Below are 20,894 nucleotides of genomic sequence, written 5' to 3'. Positions count from 1 at the left end.
GCGGAGAGTGCCGCAATACCCGCCTGCATAGGCGACGCTTATCCCGCAGCACGCAGCTGTTTCTCAACCCAGAGAAACGTGTATTTTAATTCAAATTTCGAGATATATTTAAATTAAGCTATATAAACTATATCGAGATGATGAAAAAAAATATATATAGTTTTGAAGAAGTAGGCGATCAGAATCAGTGACGGATACTATTTTGGGAAGGGCAAGGTGGGAGCCACAGTAAAAGGAAATAAGAAGAGTGACCATTTAGAAACGGGGGTGAACAAAACAGTGTCTTTCTATTGCCTGTTATGGAATTATACAAGGCTGATTTGAGGAAGCAACTAAGAAAGTGTGATCAGTGATATCCAGATGGAGCATATTAACAGTAGTTGAGAGATAGAACCTGCTGGAATACAGGTTAGTGGGTGAATTTGCGGTTGTTTGAGCTTCCTAACCAACTACAGCTTACTTATAATAGTAAAAAACACACCCTGAATTGTCATTTTTTTCATTGTCCCACGGTATAAAGAAGTCAACAGCCATAATAGCTGCAGTTCAGACCAGGTACTCCACCTGAAGCTAAGCAGGTTTGGGCCTGGCCAGCACTTCGTTGGGAGTCCAACTAGGAAAGCTGGGTTACTGCTGGACGAGGTGTTGGTGTGACCAACAGGTTAGCGCATCCTGTGGTCTGTGTGGGTCCCAGTGCCCCAGTGCAGTGATGGGGACACTGTGACCAACAGGGAAGCCCATCCTGCTGTCTGTATGGATCCCAATGTCTCAGTTCAGTGACTGGGACACTGTGGCCAACAGGTTAGCGCATCCTGTGGTCTGTGTGGGTCCCAATTCCTCAATCCAGTGATGGGGGCACTGCGCTATAAAAATGGTGCTGTCCTTCAGGTGAGACATAAAACCGCAGTCCTGACTATCTCAGGTCATAAAATATCGCTGGGTACCTTTCGAAAGAGTAGGGGTGGTACCCCCATGTCCAGGCCTAAAACTGTACACTGTGGCCCCTATCAAATCTGGCCTCCTAATCATCCCCTATATCTAACTGGTGAATTCCCTCCTGCCCCTTCACCACCTTAGCTACTCTGTGGTGAGCATACTGGTGCAGAATGGCTGCTGTCGCATCATCCAGGTGGGGGCTACACAGCAGTGGTGGTTGAAGTGGCTCCTCATTGGTTCTGTAAAGTGCTTTGGGTGTCTTGAAAAGCGCTATATAAATGTAACAGTCATTCAAAAAAGGTGCATTAGCTGAAATGGAATATATAAAAAATGTAGCAAAATAGCACGTGGACAAGTGGGCAGTAAACCATCATTCCTGGTTGGTGAAGTCAACACACCTTAAAGATCTGTGGATCTGAGACAAATACAGGGCACAGGGCATCAAAACTGTACCCATATACTCATGATCACAAGTCATTCATAATGACAAAAAGGTGTGTAGTCACATAAAGGGCAGCACCCTAGCGAATTAAGTAATGAGAATGACTTTTTTTATCAGTAAAAATTATGTGCTGTACATCATATAATTCAAAGCTAAGGTTTCACCATCTTACTGTATGTCTCTTTATGTGTTATTACCAATGGATGAAAAGACAGACAACAACCACAGCAACAAACAAAAATAAAGTAGTATAAGTACCTTGTTTAAAATATTCTTCCCATCAAACATTTCTTAAATTAGGTTTAATGTCGTCATGTTATGCCGCAGTCCATTCGGCGCAGATGTTTTTCATACGGTGCAAAAAAATTAGTTGAATGAAAGTCCTCTTCCTTTTGAAATTTGTTTTAGCCCCACACTGCGGTGGGTCGGTGAGCTGCAGGGCTGCCAGAACCTTCTGGGCTGGAGACACCAGCATCTCCTGCGAAGATGTGAGGTAACTGGTATCTCCATGTTACATCTCTAGTGCGCTTTCCTCTGTACCCTGCGCTTCCTGAGATATGAAAGCCTGTACTAGATAAGCAACTGAATGATAGACGGATAATGGAGTTTACAGGTTTTTTTACCCTCTCTGCTTAGTTCACTGCCAAGTCAGCTGTGTGGATTGAGGTTAGGGTAGTACATGTAAGCTAATGTGTGTAGCAGATCAGCTTTATAGTCAAACCAAAGTACGTATAAATACACACAGTACATTACTGGTCTGGTCATCCTTTATTCTGTAGGCCGTATTCCCCTTCCAGAGGTATAGCAAAAACGCAAGGAAGAACAAGCAGCATTGTATATATGACGGTTGGCACATACATAAAGCTGACTAAGCATAAATTTCCTTCCGCTCTCATCTGTCCCCATATAGATTAGCACAGAGAGACACTGCACTAAGCATGTCACTCCGAAGTAACAGCAAAACATAGTCTGTACTTTAGCAAAGGAGCAGATAATGTATACAGCAAAAGATTTACGTTTACAGTTTACACATAAGTTAGAATTTAAAACAAGTTCACACATGATATCACTGAATTAAGATGTATTCAGTGAAATACGTAACACACCAAATGCCAAAATATCTTACTGGTAACATGCAAAATCCCGCAAGCCTGGATCAGAACTAATGAAAGTATATACCACACTGCATGTGTATTTTGGACTCGCTGAAAATGAGTAAAGTGCTTATTTCATGTATTCATAAAGTTCCATGGCTCCTTACACACACAGACACACGCAAAGTCAGCAATGCTATATGTGCAGTACAGCAAAGGAATGATCTCTTACATTTGAAGCATCTTTCCCTTAGTGCATTTTCTCTCAAACTTTTAACATTTGTATCTAAATAGCCTTTACAGAATTATTTAAATGCCAACTCCTACTGTTACAACATACATATTCCAGTGTATTTTTGTTCTGAAAGGGCACTATACAAGCAAATGAGGATCAAATAAAATATATTTTGATAGTTATATCATCAGTTATTACTGATGTTATAACATAAATGATCCTACAGATGTCTAATGTTAGCAGTGGTAACACTGAGATAGCAGTTTGCCTTGCATCTGGTCACTATTGCATCTGGTCACTAAAGCCTACTCACAGATTACATCACCATGAAGCCAGCCTTTAGCATCCGGTTTCCCTGGTAACGCCAGTGTGAGGCCAGGACCCAGCGACGCAGAGGGCGGAGGGCCATGTCATTCACCAAGCAGGAGTATCTACATTGTTTAGCAGCACTAAATGGCATGCTGCCCAGTAATGACAGTCAGCCCTGCTACACTGCGTCGTATCACGCCATGAGTCTGTTCTAACGCAGCTGATATATTAGGACGCAAGTCCAATACACCACAGAACTGCATTTGTATTTGCACGATTTTCAGCCGGAGAGAAAAGCTCTACGTGAACCACAATGCCATATGCACCTAACGAGAAACACTACTTGCGCGCAAAGACAGCTATCCAAGTGAATGATAGCGGTCCGATTCCTGAAGGAAGGATTCTTTTGAAACGATTCTTTTCATTAAATTAGTCAAACTGGTTTTCAAATCTAAAAAGATCAAACTTTTTATACATGCATGCATTGCACAGGTCAGTCAGATTCTAAAAGTCTAAAAATGTTTGACAAATTATCATATAAAAACACAAAGCAACCTTTTTAAATTTGCTTGTTTTTCGTAGACTGTCTGTAGCCCTGTTGCCTTCAGTACCCCCTGCATACCGTAATCCGTTGTATTTGTGCTGTGTGTTTGCCCTGCGGTATGGTGGCTTTAGTTCACTACTCCTGACTGATGATGACCAAAATTACGCTTCATGATTGCTGTCTTTTCTAACCCCACTAGATAGTGTCGGTTTAAAAAAAGGTTCAAAGTTTGCCCCAGAGTAAAGCAAGAGCACCATCTAGTGGGGTCAGAAAATACAGCAAATGGTTCATAAAGCGTCATTTTGGCTATCACTGCTTCTCGACTTTCAGTAATCCGAAAGTAAGAAGTTTGGTTGAAACAGTTACTGGGCAATTCCCCTGAGACTCATAAGACCCATAGAAGATGTTTATTACCTAATCTATTCATGTTTTATTAATATTATGTCATTTTAAATGCATAAAATTACTTTACTGGCCATAAATATCACTGTTTTTATTTAATTAATTTAGTTTGGCATAAGTTACTAAGTTTTGGAGTCACATTGCCCTACCGCATTTTTCCCTTTGGATATGTGTATTTTACTACGCAATTTTGGTGAACGCGAGGTTTTTCAGGAAAGCATTACTCGCCTTGTAGCAGAACTGACTGTACATGTAACCCAAAGCATATTTTAGTATTTATATTCTCCAACAGCCTTGGATGAACTAAAAATTAAAACCCCCTGTCACCATATTTTGAACTTGCCGATACTTTAAATTCAGAAGCGTCAGTTTGGTGTGAAGGGAGTGACCGGTTTGCCGATCTGCAGCAAAATATTAAATGTATATTTACCAATTACAGTGGTACCTCAGAACTCTAACTTAATCTGTTCAGAACTCCAGATCAAATCCTAAAAAGTTTGAGTTCTGATCGAATTTTCCCCATAAGAAATCATGGAGAAACAATTAATTGGTTCCCGGCCCCAAAAAATTACACCGAGATATATATTTTTTAGCATTTAAACACAAAATGAACAGGATAAAACAAGAAGAGCATATACTGTACTAAACACATCTAAGCACATTTATCAAAACAGTAATTTGTAAAGTAAGAAAATAAATGTATCCAAACAATGTATAAAGTTAAAAAAAAAAAAAAACGTGTCCTGCCCCGATCGTCCGCTCTTTCCGTGTGCCACACCCCCTCGTTAACCTCATGTATAATCCCTGTGTGATCAGCTGTTTCTGGTTGTTGTCATTAGTCCTCTGTATTTAGTCCGCGTACAAGTCGGCGTTCACGGTTCGACTTCTCAGATTCAGTTCTAGGTAAATTTTTTTTTAGAACTGGTTGGTTCGACTTTTAAGAAATTCGAGTTCTAATGAGTTCGAGAACTGAGGTACCACTGTATATTAAACCCTAAATAAACCTTTGCTTCTTTTTTCAAGTTTAAAAGAATAAATGTCCTGCTTGCCACAAATTAAATTTCAGGATGTCATTACAATTGTGCATTTTCTGTGCCATCTACAAAATCTCAGGCAACGTTCTACACTTCACACTTTTCAACTAACATTAAATGTGAATAAATGAGGTATTTTCCACTTCTGAACTTAAATGACATGACTCCTTCCTAGATGCCCTGTACTTAATGCCATCTCTGTTGTTTGAGCTAAGAATAGTGAAGAGAGAGGGCAGAATACGATTGGATGTTAATTACATCATTTCAGTCAGAGTGCGGCTCGGGATCTGTTCCCATGTGATTGGCTGGGACTGCGACCGGCAGAGTAACGGGCCCCTGGGCAAGGGCCCTTGGCCCCAGGAACTGCGGGGGCCCCGACCGCTGGCTGAGCCTGTGATCTCACCCTCATGCTTCCTCACGTCTCGGTTGCTTTGGACAAAAGAGTCTGCTACATAAATGTAATTTACATGCCAGAAATGGCATCAGGAAACAGGAGTGCGGTGCTGTGGGCAGAATAGCAAAAATAAGTGCTTTTACAAAAACATCACTGAACTTTGGTAGTTCATTAACGTTCATATGAAACAAGAGCTTTAAAATGGTGTAATAAAATTGTGTTCCACCAAAAGGCAGACACCCAAAAGATATGAAGCCAATTAGAGGATATTACATGGTAAACGTATAAATGATGGTTCCCTAAAGATGGTCTCTGCCGTCACACGCTCTTCCCAGGCTCCCGTGTGAAAAGCGGCCGCTATCTCCCCAGCTCAGGGGCAGAAGACTTCTTCCTCTCCGGCTCCTCGCTTTCTTCGGACGGCGCAGTGGTGAACGAGGGGGATTTTCTGCAAGTGGAAGCACAGAGACCTGGTCTCAAAGTAGCTGGGGGTTCTACTAACACTCAACGAAAACACGATACATTCAAGAAAATGAGGTGGAAACCTGAAGCCTGTTATCCCACTGTGTGACAAGATGGGAGATGGGAGAAAAATAACGAAGTCCTTAATGAGGCCGGCATGGGAGCTCAGCGGGCATCAGTGCTGCCGCCCGGTGGCTGAAACACCGCAGGGCACATGGCTTCCTCTGCCTACTCCGCCATCCAGCCACAGTTCACAGACAGGCAATGTGTTGACTACTTTATTTCACTGGAAGCCCTGAGGACAGTGACAGGGACGTCCCCAGTGGGACAGCAGAATGAGTGGGTGGGGGGGGGGGTCCTTACCGGTCCCCCGTCTGCGTGATTAGCCTTCTGCATGTCTCCATCTGCACGTCCAAGCCCCGCTTCATGGAGCACATCTCCATGTACTCGTGCAGATGCCGGTTCATGTCTGACTTGGCTGTGGCCAGCTCCAGCTGGGAAAGAGACAAGGGGAGAGCGTGAACTTCCGTGCATGGAGGTGAAACTGCCCCACCAGCAGAGGGCAGCAGAGGGCCGCATTCCCAGTCTCCTGTTATTCCTGGAATGTGTTACAGGCACCAAATTTAGTAATGAGTGTACAGATTTCAGTTACCAATTTCCAGTGTAAAACAACTCATTTCTTGTGTTTTTTACCATTTTCAACTCAATGCCTTCACTCTGAGCTGCAATCTGGACTAGTCATTCGTTAATAAAATTTTCCTAAAATAAGTTTGTCTAAGCCTTGTATGTTTGAAGTTTCCTATGATGTTATCTAGACAGATGACTAAAATAACTTTACATCAGCAATTACATCAGCCGGCACCTGCAGGACAGATAGACCTGCTCTGCACACAAGATGCAAACTGCTTTATTAATCCCAGATTACAGCAGAGGAGGAGAACGGCATCCAGAAAGAAAAGGAGCATTAATGCACCACTCACTACTGACAAAGAGCAGGTCACCAAAATGTGGTCACTTTGGTGATCTGCTCTAGACCACATCACCAGAGTGTCAGCTGGCCAGCGCCACATTTTCAAATCGAGAGAAGTCTGCAAACACATGCACACGTATTTACATGTAAGTAATGGTTTTATTACCATATATATATAGTGTGTTTGCAAACTACCCCAATACTTTTGATGCAGCTAATTTTAGGTTTAAAATGGAATAATACAGATTTGCCGTAAGATTTCTTGTGCAATCGTGTGTCTGAAAGTGCGAGTCTCTGTGAGAGCTGACCACCCTGCATCACAGGCAGCTCAGTAATATAATATAATATCCCATTAAAACCAGTGATGAGAATTAAGGTCTGTGGCCATATTCCCATGAGACAAAGGGCCAAAGAGAAGTGTCTGAGCTCGTCCGTTTTGTTAATGTATGGAGACAGATTGGAAAGATAGAAGCTGCCAGAGACGTATGCAACCCACATCTAACCCATGAGAGACACCACCCCCACCACAGTCAGCTGTCATAACCAATCCAGCAGGCTGTGACATCATCTAATGCTCTCTTCCATTTAAACTCAGAAGTAGGAATTTCAATTGGAATTCCTAAAGTCGGAATTCTGACTTGTGAAGTTGGAGGAATCCGCACAAACCCAACCTCAGAATTCAAGATGGCTGCACCCTTTATCAACTGAAGTGAAAGCTGTAGTTATTAACTGTTTAATTGGCACTTACGTTTTATTTGTGGCTCATTAATTAGCCGTACACACAGTACTGTGCCGTTTCAGAAAGCTAGATTTCTTGTTTAGCCCGGCTAAGCAAGAAATCCTGCTTTTGGACACAGATCCCTGGTATTGCTAAATGGCTGTCCGACTTGCTGCACTGAAACGCGGTTAACTCGGGTGTGAACGCGGTTAACTCGGGTGTGAACACGGTTAACTCGGGTGTGAACACGGTTAACTCGGGTGTGATGCCACTTCCAGCCCAGACCTCCGACCGCCAAGGTAAATGGAACACAGCATACGAGTTTGTAGGCCAAACATTTCAGAATAAAAACTATGACACGTTATCATTACAGTATGTTACAATTTTTAGACATCCATGGCTTTTTCCAGCATTAAGTCAAATTTATTGACAAAAATAAATATGAAAACCAGATGCCAAACCACTACCTGTTGCAGAAGGTGTCCAGTGATAACTGTTGCACATGCTGGTTCATAGGAATACTTTGACAAACGCAAAGCCTTTCAATGACACCCACAGCAATCCATTAAAACACAGAACAAGAGGCTCTTACTTCAATCTGGTCTATAGTCTCCTGATATTCTCGCTCTCTGGACTTGAAGAGTGATTCTGTGTCCTTTATCACTTTTTCAATGGATTCCTCTTGCTAAAAGAAAGAAAATTAAAAAAAACAAGTTCCAATGGATTTCTGAACTGGATGTGTCACTGGTGCTCTCTGCTTCCAGAATACAGATACTGCATGTTTCTGATCAGTGATCCATTTCCAGACCACACAATTCTTAGAGTCTGAACGGCATAAATCCAATCGGCTCGTCTCCCTGAAACAGGAACCGGCCAGACAAGATCCCTTCAAATTAATGCCTATTTTTGGGGATGACCTGTCATGATAAATTACAGAGCTGAGAGAGAGAAATAATTTAACACAAATATATGAAGAATTCACTTGATGGATGCAAAGCTAAAATATTTATCAATATTTCAATATTTAAACCTAGTTTGTCAGTGTTTAAAATTGGCACAAATAATTTGCATTACAGTCATAACATTTCAAATGAAGGAAACATGAGTATCAGCTGTCCCATCAAAACCATGTGGATTCCTGTGTAGAATGACAGTCAGTCTCTCCAGTCCATTTAAAGATCTTTTAATAAAAATATAACCAAAATTGTCAAGACAAACTAATAACTAGTTCAATATTTCTGTATTTGAAAATGTTGAAAAATAAAAAGTGTATAAATGATTAATATATTCAACAGTGCTCTCCCAAAACCATTCCAAAATAAAACTGCCAAGTTTATATAAATATATAAAATAAATCAGTATTTTAATAACTTATTAACAGAAGCACAAACAGCCTGTTCTGATTTATCACACACCTAAGGAGAAGTAAGTAGAACTGATGATTATATTGTATAATATTGTAGCTCTGAGCAGACTGAGGCATCGCAGCAGCAGAAAGAAGATAGGCCTCAAACAGGCCTGCTCTTCAATAACAACCCTTAAAGGGCCGCACAGGCAATGGCAGCCGCAAGTCCGACATGCTTAACGGTGGCACAGGGTAGGTCTCACACACAGTGAGTAACTAGACATTACAAAGAGACAGAAGAACATCAGGTGAGGACCGAGTACCAGAGATGCACCGATTGCAATTTTCTTTGCCGATTCCAATTTCTTATCTTTTTCCCAAGTGACCTGCCGATACCGATTTCTGCAGATTCCGATTTTCTAAGAACTACAATGAACAGCATATACAAACAAAAATAAACTTTTCCTCAATACAAAATTTTCATAATCAAAAAAAAAAAATTAAATTTTACAATTTCCCCTAGACTGCACTAAGTTACAGGATCTTCTCTCACTTAAGTCTCTTAATAAAGTGCCCTGTGACTGGAAAGAGGTACAAATAACATTTAACTGAAAATGAGCTGCTGTACATCCAGCTTTATCTGACATGTTTGACGTTACCAAACAAGAGCAGCTGCAACAGATTAAAATAACAAAACAAATGTCAGTTACTTATCATTTTCCAGTATGTTTAAATTCACCAGATAGCACAACTTTGAACTTTTGTCTTTTTTTTTTACTCGCCTTAAAATAAAAAAGCACATACTGTAGGTTACAAACCTCCAAATAACTGAAGTCTACTATTCTATTCCAAATAATAGGTGCAGGGTAATATTATTAATACCAACATCGCATCTTATGCACATACAGTTCTTACATCGTTAGTGAGCTAGATTACGATCAGGCTTTTTCATACCTTCATACTGTATGGACGTTATAGCGCAGGGGGTTAAAGTTTCGCCAAAACATTTTTACTATGTCATAGGAAAAAAAAACCTTAGCTAGCTATTTTAATGATTACTCCTTTTCAAGATTATCTAGTATATGTTTAATAATCAAACCGGGCTGGGTACACAGAAAGTTAGCCAATTCTGGTACCTGGCTGTTCGATCGGTGCATCTCTACGGAGAACAACACAGGTAAGAGCCACAGGGAAAACTGGATACACAGCAGCCATTTACAAGAAGACACACAGGGGTTATATACAAGGCTCAGGAGCAGAAGCCACAGGCAGCCAGATTCCCCGCAAGGCGACTGCTGTGGACGGGACTGACGTACCTCCCCCTGCAGGTCAGCCCCGAGGGCGTAGCCGGGGAAATCCTCCCAGAGGAGCAGGGTCTCCTCTGTCTCCTCCCAGGCCAGGCTGTCACAGTCATCCTCAAACTCACATTCCCTCCTGGAAAGAAATAGAGCCCCTGATGAGACCTGGACGCGTATCATGTTCCACAAAGAACAGGAACCAACAGGAATACAGGTGAGTGGAGTAAAATGATATAATGCTTTCACAAAGCTGCAGTTTAAGAGGATGAAAGAACCCAGAAAAAAATCCTATGTTCTCTGTAATACTCATTGCCTTCATTAAAATGGTGAACACAGTGCAATTAAGGTCATTTTCAAGTAAATAAATAAATACATCAATAAATAAATGTCAATACAATGCCATAATATTGTATTTAGGAATTTATATGTTCCTGTTGAGTTACAACCAGGAACTCCTTGTAAATTTAACAGCTCATGACTTACAACACATACTGAACAGGAACATATAGAATTTAAAACCTGTCATGTGGCCGATTACATGACCCTCCCATGTTTAACGAACCAATCACAGGCCCTGACGTGTTGCAGGTAATCAAGCTTTTCATTAAAGACTATAAACAAACATTATTTCTGAGTTAAGACCCTAAATATACTAACAAATCTAAAAACATATTGACAATATTAACAGAGAGGAAATATATTACACCAAGATATTTAAGGGCTTCTTTTGGAATTTATGACAAAGACCAACTGATGAGTTTATCGGGCCAAAACATCCAATTATGTCAGAAAACTAAAAGCAAATTTCTGTTTTCATATTGATGTGACCTTTCCATTCTGCAGACTGACACTCACAGCTGATTGAGCATCCTCTGCACTTCCTCATTGATCTGATTGGTTGAAGAGCCGCACATCTCCTCCTCCTTAGTGCCGCCGCCGCCATCGCCCTCAGACATGCTGGTGGGATCATCTGCCTCATTGGTGGAGGAAGGCTGCTGGGCCTGCTTACGAGGGCGGCGGCCCAGAGTGGATGGAGGCGTGGGCACCTGGGAAGGAACCAACAGCTTTACTGGGGAGTAGTCGTGGGCATCCTGGGCAGCGCTCATGGACACACTGGGGAGTGGTTATGGGTGTACTGCGGAATGGTCATAGGCGTACTGGGGCAGCAGCCACGGGCGTACTGGGGGCGTCAGGAATCACAGAAAGGATAACATCAAAAGACAACATTAATATTTACTTTATAAGGATCCACAAATCATTTTTTCCCAGCAGATGTAATGTTATAAACCAAGATAACAGGAAGGGGAAAAAATCCAGCATTTACCAAAGAGGGCAGCGAAGAACAAAGGTTCCAGACTGAAAACAGGTCATATTAATGCGATCATATTAACCCTCTAAACGAAGAAGCAGCCATTTATAATCCTGGCCCTGAGAAAAGCCGTCAGCGAGTCAACTCGTGACGGGGCAAGAAACGGCGTCAGCAGCTTTTGCGCTTTTGGCGAGGCCTGGGGAAGAGAGGGATGGCGCACCTGGAAAATCTGTATCACGTCCTCACAGTTGCGCTGCTGGGCCACATCACAGAGACGGGCGGTGATGTCAATCCTGCGACAGATGTCCATGTCCACTTTCATGGCCTTCTCCTGGATCTTACTGTCGAGCTCTGACAGGTCCTGGCACAGGCAGAGATGGGCACAGGGTTCAGACAGCAGCACAGCGTACATGCAGCACAGTATCGGCAGGAACATGCCGGAGCAGCAGGCTCCCGAGTCCGGGATCGACGGCATGGAGGACAGGCCGCTCACGTTGCTCATGAGGCCCTTGAAGAGGACCAGCTCGGCCTTCAGCTGCTTCACCCTGAGCTCCAGCTCATCCTGGCACACCTCGCTCTCCTGGAGCTCCTGCACAAGGGAAAGCACAGTGCGCAAAGCACCACGGCTTAGGGTGCACACCAAGCCCAGGCTAGCGCACAGGCTAGCGCACAGGCTAGCGAACAGGCTAGCGCACAGGCCGGGGCATGCTTCACGAGCCACAGGGATGTCACACACCTTTATGCATGCAAAGCCTACAATCAGCAGAACACTGTCAGACATGGAGACACCGCATTGATATTAATGAACAAAAACCTACTACATACACACTTACATATATGGACAGATAGACAGACAGATAGACGGATGGACAGATGGATGGATGGATGGATGGATGGATGGATGGACGGACGGATGCCCAGGTGCAGTTTACCTCCTCCAGCTCAGCCACCTTCTCCTGAAAGTCCATCCTGACTGTATATTCCTCCTCCCATCTAGGGGTGACACGGTCACTGTCATGGCTTTTCACACATACACCTTTGTCACTTTATCTGTAAGACTGCAGCACCTGGCTGCCATTTTCTTTTCCATAATCGAAAAGAAAGACAACCTTAGGCCAGGTGAAGCAGCCATCAAAAAAGGTTTGTCACATATGCGACGGATGCAGGCCTGCCGTGCACACATAGCTTTATGGCACATCCGCATGCTGGCACACGTCCCTGGCAGATTCAGGACTGCCAAGCACATAGAGCATTATGGCATATTCATACGCTGACCCACATGCCAGGTGGATGCAGGCCTGTCACGCACACAAACGTTACTAAACATCCACACGCTGACACAAATGCCAGGTGGATGCAGGCCTGTCACGCACACAAACGTTACAAAACATCCACACGCTGACACAAAATCCCAGGTGGCTGCAGGCCTGTCATGCACACAAAGCTTTACTAAACATCCACACGCTGACACATGTGCCAGATGGCTGCAGGCCTGTCGCGTACACAAAGCATTACTAAACATCCACACGCTGACACACGTGCCAGGTGGATGCAGGCCTGCCGTGCACACAGAGCATTGCGGCACATCTGCACCCTGACACAAGTGCCTGGTGGATGCAGGCCTGCCATGCACACAGAGCACTATAGCACATACTCTGCATGCTGACACACATGCCAGGTGGATGCAGGCCTGCCATGCACATAGTGTGTTATGGAACATCCACACACTGTGCTGAGCTGATTCACACAGCCAGCTGCTATATAACAGGCCTGAAAAATCTAAAGGAAATAACTGAGAGTGAGAGCAGACACTGGTAAATCATTCCCATCACTCTGCTAGAAATGACTGCCTGGATATTGTACTGCATTGCAGATACTAACATGACAAAGTGAGCGCGGGGGGGGGGGGGGGGGGGGGCAGGGGGGAGGCGACTATGCAAGGACATCAGGAGCAAAACAGCCAGAGAGAGACGAGCGCCTGCGTTACTGACACTGCATCTGCCATTACAAAATACGCCGTCTACCAAGGCTTTGTTGAAGGACTTGCACCTTTACCGCACTTCTTTATTCTAATGGAGGCATAAGGACATAGAATATAAAGTGGCTAATTAAGGGGGTGAGTGCTTAGCAGTCAGATAATGGCTCTGTGTCTGAGTATGTAAGCAAAATGTTAAAGGTTTACCTGGACAAAACACAATGGTGAGCTCATGCAGGAACTACTAAGGGGTATTAAACTGGAATCTCAAGTCTAAATAAAACAATGTCCTTGGCTCAGATTTGAAAAGACATGAAATTATTAAAATGGAACCATTAGTAAATAAATCAGTCAAAATCTCTTCAAAATACCCACAACCAGCTCAGTGATATGGAATGTATATTGAGAACAAGATTTCACTGCACAATTATGAACATTCAGCCAAGGACCTGGCAATAACCTCACACTCTGCATGTTCAGGAGGAAGACACTGGCGGCCAGAGTACCACCTGTGTTTCTGAAATAATCCTACGAACTACTCACCATTCACAGACAGCCAGATAAACTTAAAGGTTAAGACTAAGTCAGTGATTTGGGATTAGGAAAATATTTTCACGGTGTCCTTTTCCTTATCATCATCATTTCTGAATCTGCTCCAGTTTTGATTTATAGCATTTCGGTTGTGTAAGTAATCCACCGAGCAATGTGAACAACGCAGCTGCTAACAGAACTTGCGCACTCTCATGTTCGATGCATGACGATTAATAACGATCATGCCAAAGACACCAACCACAAAGAACAGGCACGTTTCCAAAAGCTAACTCCAGCACAAATATCCTCTGTAAAGCATTTAACACCCTTACCGCTAGCATCGCGAACAGGATGACGACAACACTGCCCGGAGGCTGGAAAACGCGAAAAGGGAGCGGCAGTAATTAACAGCTTACCTGCGCTTATATTCATCTCTTTCTCGCTTCACTTTTGCCAGCACGTTGTACAGAGCCCGTATCTCAGGGGTGATGGTGTCAATCTGGACTCCCACCCCATCTGGGTGCACCCATGACACCCCGGGTCCCGCGAGCCGCGTCTCCAGGCCGGAGCCGAACTTGCGCGTGTGGTTGTATGACCAAATGGTACCAGGCAGGAACCTGGGCGGTGGGTTTGCGGACGGGCCTGTGCCGGTGCTCATGTGAGTGACATTGGTCTCATTGATGTTGGAGATGATCCTGGCCTGGTGCTCTGTTCCCGGGCACACAGGGATGTTGGGGCTTGGGTTGGAGTTTGAGTCCGCAGCATCATTGGCGTTTCCATTTGGCACCTTGTTGTTGATATCATACGTGAAGACAGAACCAATTGTAGGCATAAACAAGCTTCCAGATCGGTAAACCGGGTTATTTGCATTCTGAAGAAACAATTCGGGTCTAACTGGGATTGTCCCGATTAAGCCAGTCTGAACACCAACATCTTTGGTCACGGGCCTTCTCCCGTGCCCCGTCATTACTCCTCCGCTATCAGCACCTTTATTTTCCAAAGCCTGCTGCAGCTGATTCTCCAGTGTCTTGTTTCGCCTCTCCAGTTCATGCACTTTAGCCAAAAAACAGCGAAAACGCAAATTGAGTGTCTTTAAAACACTGATGTTGGAGCCCAAGTCGTTACGCAGAGCCATTGCGGCGGGCGGACGCGGTGGTAAGCGGTACAAGGAGTTACTAAGGTGCAAGTACTGGAGCCCCGATTGGGGCAGAGAATCGAAGTCGAGAACAGATGACCCATCCGGACCCGCAGAGTTATGGTCACCAAGGATGAACCCGGGATCAGCAGAGCCAAAACCCGGATCGGGTAAAAGGCCCGAATCCGGCTGGATTGGTACTTGGTTCTGATGCTGCTGCTGTAGCAAAACGACGTTTGCCCCGACATAAGAATTCATGTTTTTGTAGGAAAATCTGAAATGCTCCAAATCTGGCATGAAAATTTATTACACTGGCTTTTATCACAGCAGTAAATGTAACTCGCAAATGAGTATTAAAGTGAAGCCGACCAACCTTACGAACCCGATTCTGCAGTCCGAAAAGAACAAAAGTGTCCACCAAAGATATAAAGCTATTATAATAAATCTTTTAAAAAGAATGTTGTTCGGCGTTTCATTAATTAAGATAAAAAAAAACAAGGCTATTAAATATTGCTGTTATCCATCCAGCTGGACACCTGCGTCAAGCGGCGAGCCCTCCGGTAGGAGCCTGTCCCAGCAAGAAGGCACAAGAGCGAATGCGGCTTTCCTTACCGTAATGCCTCGAGTATAAGGAACGCGTCCTACTACTAGGTTTATTACCTTAACTGTATTTTTTTAGATTACACATTTATATAACTAGATTGTATTTTAGGTGCATATTTTGAACCTTTTTAACATTACTCAATGATTATGGAATTTGTTTATATTTTAGAATTCATTCTATTTTTAGCACATTATACACGGAATGCGGTATTGTTGCATGGGATTATGTAGTGGTGTACGCAACGAAGAGATCAGCACTTTGCAGAATAAAGCTCTTTCACTATTATCTTCCACTGTATATTAAATATTTATATTTCGTATGAATTTTAAAATATGGACTGAGGACTGTTGAAAGTTGTTAGAGCGGGTGTGAGATAAGTTTTATTTATTTATTTTGTGTGGATGTTTTCTTTGATGGATTGATAATTGTGATTACCAAACCACCAGGTAACATATATTTAGAAAAACATTAGAATTAAGCTGACACATTTAAAATGTCTTTTTTTTTAATTCAAAGTCTGTTTGAATTCATATCAGTCTAGTTTACACTAGACTACGCTACGCTACACTACACTAGTTTACACTACACTACACTAGAGTTACACTAGACTAGTGTAGTGTAATTCAAACCCGACTTGCACTTGTAAACATTATATAAAATGGCTGAATCATGGGTGATAGTACGTGGTGGTGTGATCCGTAGAACCAGCTGCTAAAGGTGGGCAGCGGGAAGTTGGCCGACGCAGACGGTGTGCGAGTGCACCACAGCGTAACAAACATGCTAGTCTTTCCTGCAGACCTGCCAGCTGTCTGCCTCTGTAGCCCCGAGACTGAGGCTAAAAGGTAAAGCAGAAAAGTTGCACGTATGCATTTTGTTAACAGAGTCAGACAAACGCAGTTTGGAACAGCTATGTTGAACCCTGGAGGCATGATTAAAAAAAACTCTTGGATGCAGAGGATCCAATTCTGCCAGGCACCAAGGTCATTCAATTCACCCATCGCCTTAACAATTCACATCTCTGTTGATCTGTCAATAGTATGGGCATACATAGTGGTGTACAGCAGCATGGGAGTACATAGTGGTGTACAGCAGTATGGGCGTACAAAGTGGTGTATAGCAGCATGGGAGTTCATAGTGGTGTACAGCAGTATGGGAGTACATAGTGGTGTATAGCAGCATGGGAGTTCATAATGGTGTACAGCAGTGTGGGCATACATAGTGGTGTATAGCAGTGTGGGAGTACATAGTGGTGTACAGCAGTATGGGAGTACATAGTGGTGTACAGCAGTGTGGGAGTACATAGTGGTGTACAGCAGTATGGGAGTACATAGTGGTGTACAGCAGTATGGGCGTACAAAGTGGTGTATAGCAGCATGGGAGTTCATAGTGGTGTACAGCAGTATGGGAGTACATAGTGGTGTATAGCAGCATGGGAGTTCATAATGGTGTACAGCAGTGTGGGCATACATAGTGGTGTATAGCAGTGTGGGAGTACATAGTGGTGTACAGCAGTATGGGAGTACATAGTGGTGTACAGCAGTGTGGGCGTACATAGTGGTGTATAGCAGTGTGGGCGTACATAGTGGTGTATAGCAGTGTGGGAGTACATAGTGGTGTACAGCAGTATGGGAGTACATAGTGGTGTATAGCAGCGTGGGAGTACATAGTACTTTTTGGCAAAGGGTGAACTGCATTGTACTGGTTTTACTGGTCCTATAGAGGTGTTTAAAGTGGTAAAAAAAGGACTGGATGGTTGATACTGCAGCACAGAGCAGGAAAAATCCACTGACTCTTTAATATGACTGCAAGATGAATAATTGTATTTATTTAATAAGTAATTCATATCGGTTGCTTAGTGAAACTCATTTAGACGTATAGGAACATTTATAAACATATGTCTACATTAATGTGTCGCATTTGAACTTCCAGTTTTACAACGCAGTTACGACCGAGGACTGCTTTAAAGCGTTTTACATGACAATGGCTTCCTTTGACTCTTATTGCAATTATTTATATAAAAATTCACCAAACCCTTAAATCTGACAAACACATACCTTCGCTTTTAGCTCGGGGATACATGTACTGTATACTTTTTGCACTTTAAGACGGTTTGATGTCAAAATTACCCGCCTTAGTCGCACAGAAACGGATCGTAATCATTTTCTGGCAGACAGTCACTTTTTGGCACACAACACCTGTTCAGAGGGAACTGATGTTTGGGTATGCATCGACAAAATCTCAAACCCGGATGAGGAATTAGTCCTTAACCAGTTATGACTTATTCCTTTTCTCACCACAACACTCAGATTTTCGATTGGTACCTTTTATAGTCATTTCAAGCGATCACTGCCTTCGGATGAGTATGCAAGAACTGGTGAAAGTACATTCTTGGCTTCCGGCCAGTCTCTGTTAGAGCTGTAATGTACTTTTCGACGGTGGTCTGCAGAAAACGTTTTACTTATTATTTATAGTTAAGCACGTTCACTTTGTCTGGGATTTTATGAGTTCCTTGTCTTGGCAGAATTGTAAAACCACTTCCTGACGCTTCCACGACTTTACAATGAAACCCGTCGGGCTCCTTACGGTTGTTTTTGCAGTAATTCAAGGTAAGAATTTTACGGCTTCCACCTCTTCCGTGTGATTCCCATTTAACTCGTTTGTGCTTTTCAGTGTCTTTTACACTTCGTTACTAATAACCGGCCTCATATGGCGCGACACGAATCACGCAGCATTATATTTGTTATTTTTTCTATTTTTCCATTACTCATGTTGTTTTTGTCATTATTTGGGTGCAATTGTCCAGAAATTTCGTATTAAATGTTTTGCATCTGTCCCACCTTAGGGATATTGATTTCAGGGAGGCAGATGAGGGGCATCTGGGAGGGTGGGGGTGCTGGGCTCTTCTTACAGGTGTTATGCCGAAAAAGGCATCCCTGCCGTAGAATGCATGCCTGTCTCTAAATGACCGATTGGTCGCTGATCTGAAACGAGTTGCGCTACTTTGTCGAGTAAGGCTACCGTAGTGCTAATCAATAGCCCCAAAAAACCCGTAAAACTCTAACCCTAACCCCCAAAAAACCCAAAAAACCTCTAAAACCCTAACCCCCAAAACCCCCCTAAAACCCTAAGCCCCAAAACACCCCTAAAACCCTAACCCTAACACCTAAAAAACCCCTGACCCCCAAAAAACCCTTAAAAGCTCAACTCGTCGGAACACCGGCATGCATGCATTCTAAGGCAGGGATGCCTTTTTCGGCAGGGATGCGTTTTTCGGCATAACACCTGTTTTCTAATAATAGGGTGATCGACCGCTGAATAGCGACATAACATGCTGTCAATTTTGCTAAATGACATGCTGTCAATTTGCGAAACCTCGTGGAGAGGTGGGTTGTCTGTATCTTCTGTGATCTTTCTTCCTGTTCCCATACCGAGTTTCTAAGAAATGTTTTTTCAAGGGGTGGTTTTCGAGGGCAGTGTTTTTCAATCCGCTCCTCGGAGACGATTCACGTTTTTGCCCCCTCCCAGCTCCCGGAGCAAAAACGTGGACTGTCTGTGGGTCTCCGAGGACTGGATTGGGAAACATTGTTCTAAGGAATTTCAAGCAACTGTTTGCTGGTGCGATTCAGGGGAGCAGGCCTGGATCTAGACTGCTCAGGTTAGGGGGGGGCAATAAGAAATTTTGGGTGGGCAGCATTTCACACAATGGACTATACTACAACGCAGTAGCGGCTTGTGACCAAAGAAATCAGGGGCAGATGGGCATATTCATGTTTTATGTCGTTATGCTCTCATGGTCATCTGTCTAATCAGGAAAGACAAATTATTATTATTATTATTATTATTATTATCATTATTAAGTTCCGTGTGTATGTTTCATCTTCATTCTAAAGTGTGCATTGAAATTAATAACAAGCAAATCCAGATACACCCAGTGTATGGTTGCCTTCAGGAATATGCATCATTCTAATATTAACTGTGAAACATCCATCCATCCATCACTATAACCGCTTAATCCCAACTGGGTTATTATCCTGGGAACAATGGGCAGAGGCAGGAACCAACCCTGGGCAGTCGCCAACACAGCATAGGGTGCACGCACAGCCACACAGCCAATTTAGACTTGCCAATCAACCTATTCTGCACGGTTTTGGACCGTGGGAGGAAACCGGAGCCCCTGGCAGAAACGCACGCGAACACGAGGAGTGCCTCTCACAGGTGTATCTTTGCCTCCACGGTGCGTTAGATCCGTCTCTATAGGCTCGGCAGGGTCAGCTGACAGGAAGCTGGGGTCCCCCTTGATGCCCCACATGGCCGTATCTCTGTGTCACAGGTGCGGCATCCCAGAGGGTAAAGGTGGACAGGGAGGTGCAGGCCAATCCTGGTGAGACCTTCCAGTTGCGCTGCAATTTTGAGGTGGCGCAAGGCAAAAGCCCGACTTGGGTAAGTGTGTGTTCCAAACATCAGGGCGGACTAGAAGCTCCAAATTTCCATTATTACTTTCTTGTAAATCAATTACAGTATCGTCTTAAATGGACACAGAATCAGAATTTCCACCCTTGGTTAGCATTAGAACGAAATTTAACAACCCCCCTCTCGATTGCAGATTTTCTATTTCTATCACAAACGGCAGTAAAACTGGACTCTTTTAAATATATTACTATTCGAACCACTCTGACAGCCTGGTGGAAAACCAATAAAATAACTAAATCCACCCTGACACCTTGTAAACTTACCCCCATATGACACAAGCCTGACTTCCTACTATATAAGACCCCAATTCACTTTTCCAAATGGGAATCTAAAGGTATCACTCACCTCCATCACTTATTTGAAAATAACCAATTCCTACCTTTTCATACAATTGTCCAGAAATATGGGATTGGAAAAGACCAGTTCCTTCATTACCAACAACTGAAATCAATAATTAATAGCAAAATTAATACAAACAATATACTCCAGCCCACAAATACTATTGAACAGTTATTAAGAATTGCAGCTCATCCAAAAAAACAAATTTATAAACTCTACAAAATGATTGCCTCCTCAACCTCATCCATAACACTCCCGATAGCAAAATGGGAAAATGACCTGGCGCTCCCTACAATCCCAGATTTCTGGACAAATATCTGCAAAAATATATTTTCCATGACCTCTAATACT

General features: G+C 43.3%; 1 protein-coding gene across 2 annotated transcripts; it reads right to left on the bottom strand.

Annotated features, from left to right (window-relative positions):
- Positions 1-2,127: 2,127 nt before the first annotated feature.
- LOC111839662 (non-homologous end joining factor IFFO1-like) lies at positions 2,128-15,712 on the bottom strand. Of its 2 annotated transcripts, XR_002837149.2 has the most exons (10): positions 14,412-15,712; positions 12,422-12,482; positions 11,983-12,078; positions 11,710-11,850; positions 11,036-11,226; positions 10,199-10,316; positions 8,130-8,222; positions 6,213-6,343; positions 5,664-5,835; positions 2,128-5,499 (listed from the first exon to the last, which is right to left on the bottom strand). XR_002837149.2 is itself a non-coding variant. In XM_023803758.2 (9 exons), exons 1-9 carry the CDS (start codon positions 15,425-15,427, stop codon positions 5,748-5,750), a joined length of 1,935 nt encoding a protein of 644 aa, XP_023659526.1. In that variant the 5' UTR covers positions 15,428-15,712; the 3' UTR covers positions 2,128-5,747. The 2 variants fall into 2 exon arrangements, 1 of the variants encoding a protein (XP_023659526.1); XM_023803758.2 differs by having other exon boundaries at positions 2,128-5,835.
- Between the last annotated feature and the right edge of the window lie 5,182 nt (positions 15,713-20,894).

The sequence above is a fragment of the Paramormyrops kingsleyae genome, chromosome 23, assembly GCF_048594095.1.
Source record: "Paramormyrops kingsleyae isolate MSU_618 chromosome 23, PKINGS_0.4, whole genome shotgun sequence".
NCBI lineage: Eukaryota > Metazoa > Chordata > Actinopteri > Osteoglossiformes > Mormyridae > Paramormyrops > Paramormyrops kingsleyae.
The sequence above is the reverse complement of the archived record's forward strand: the minus strand, read 5'-3'. Positions and strand labels throughout refer to the sequence as shown.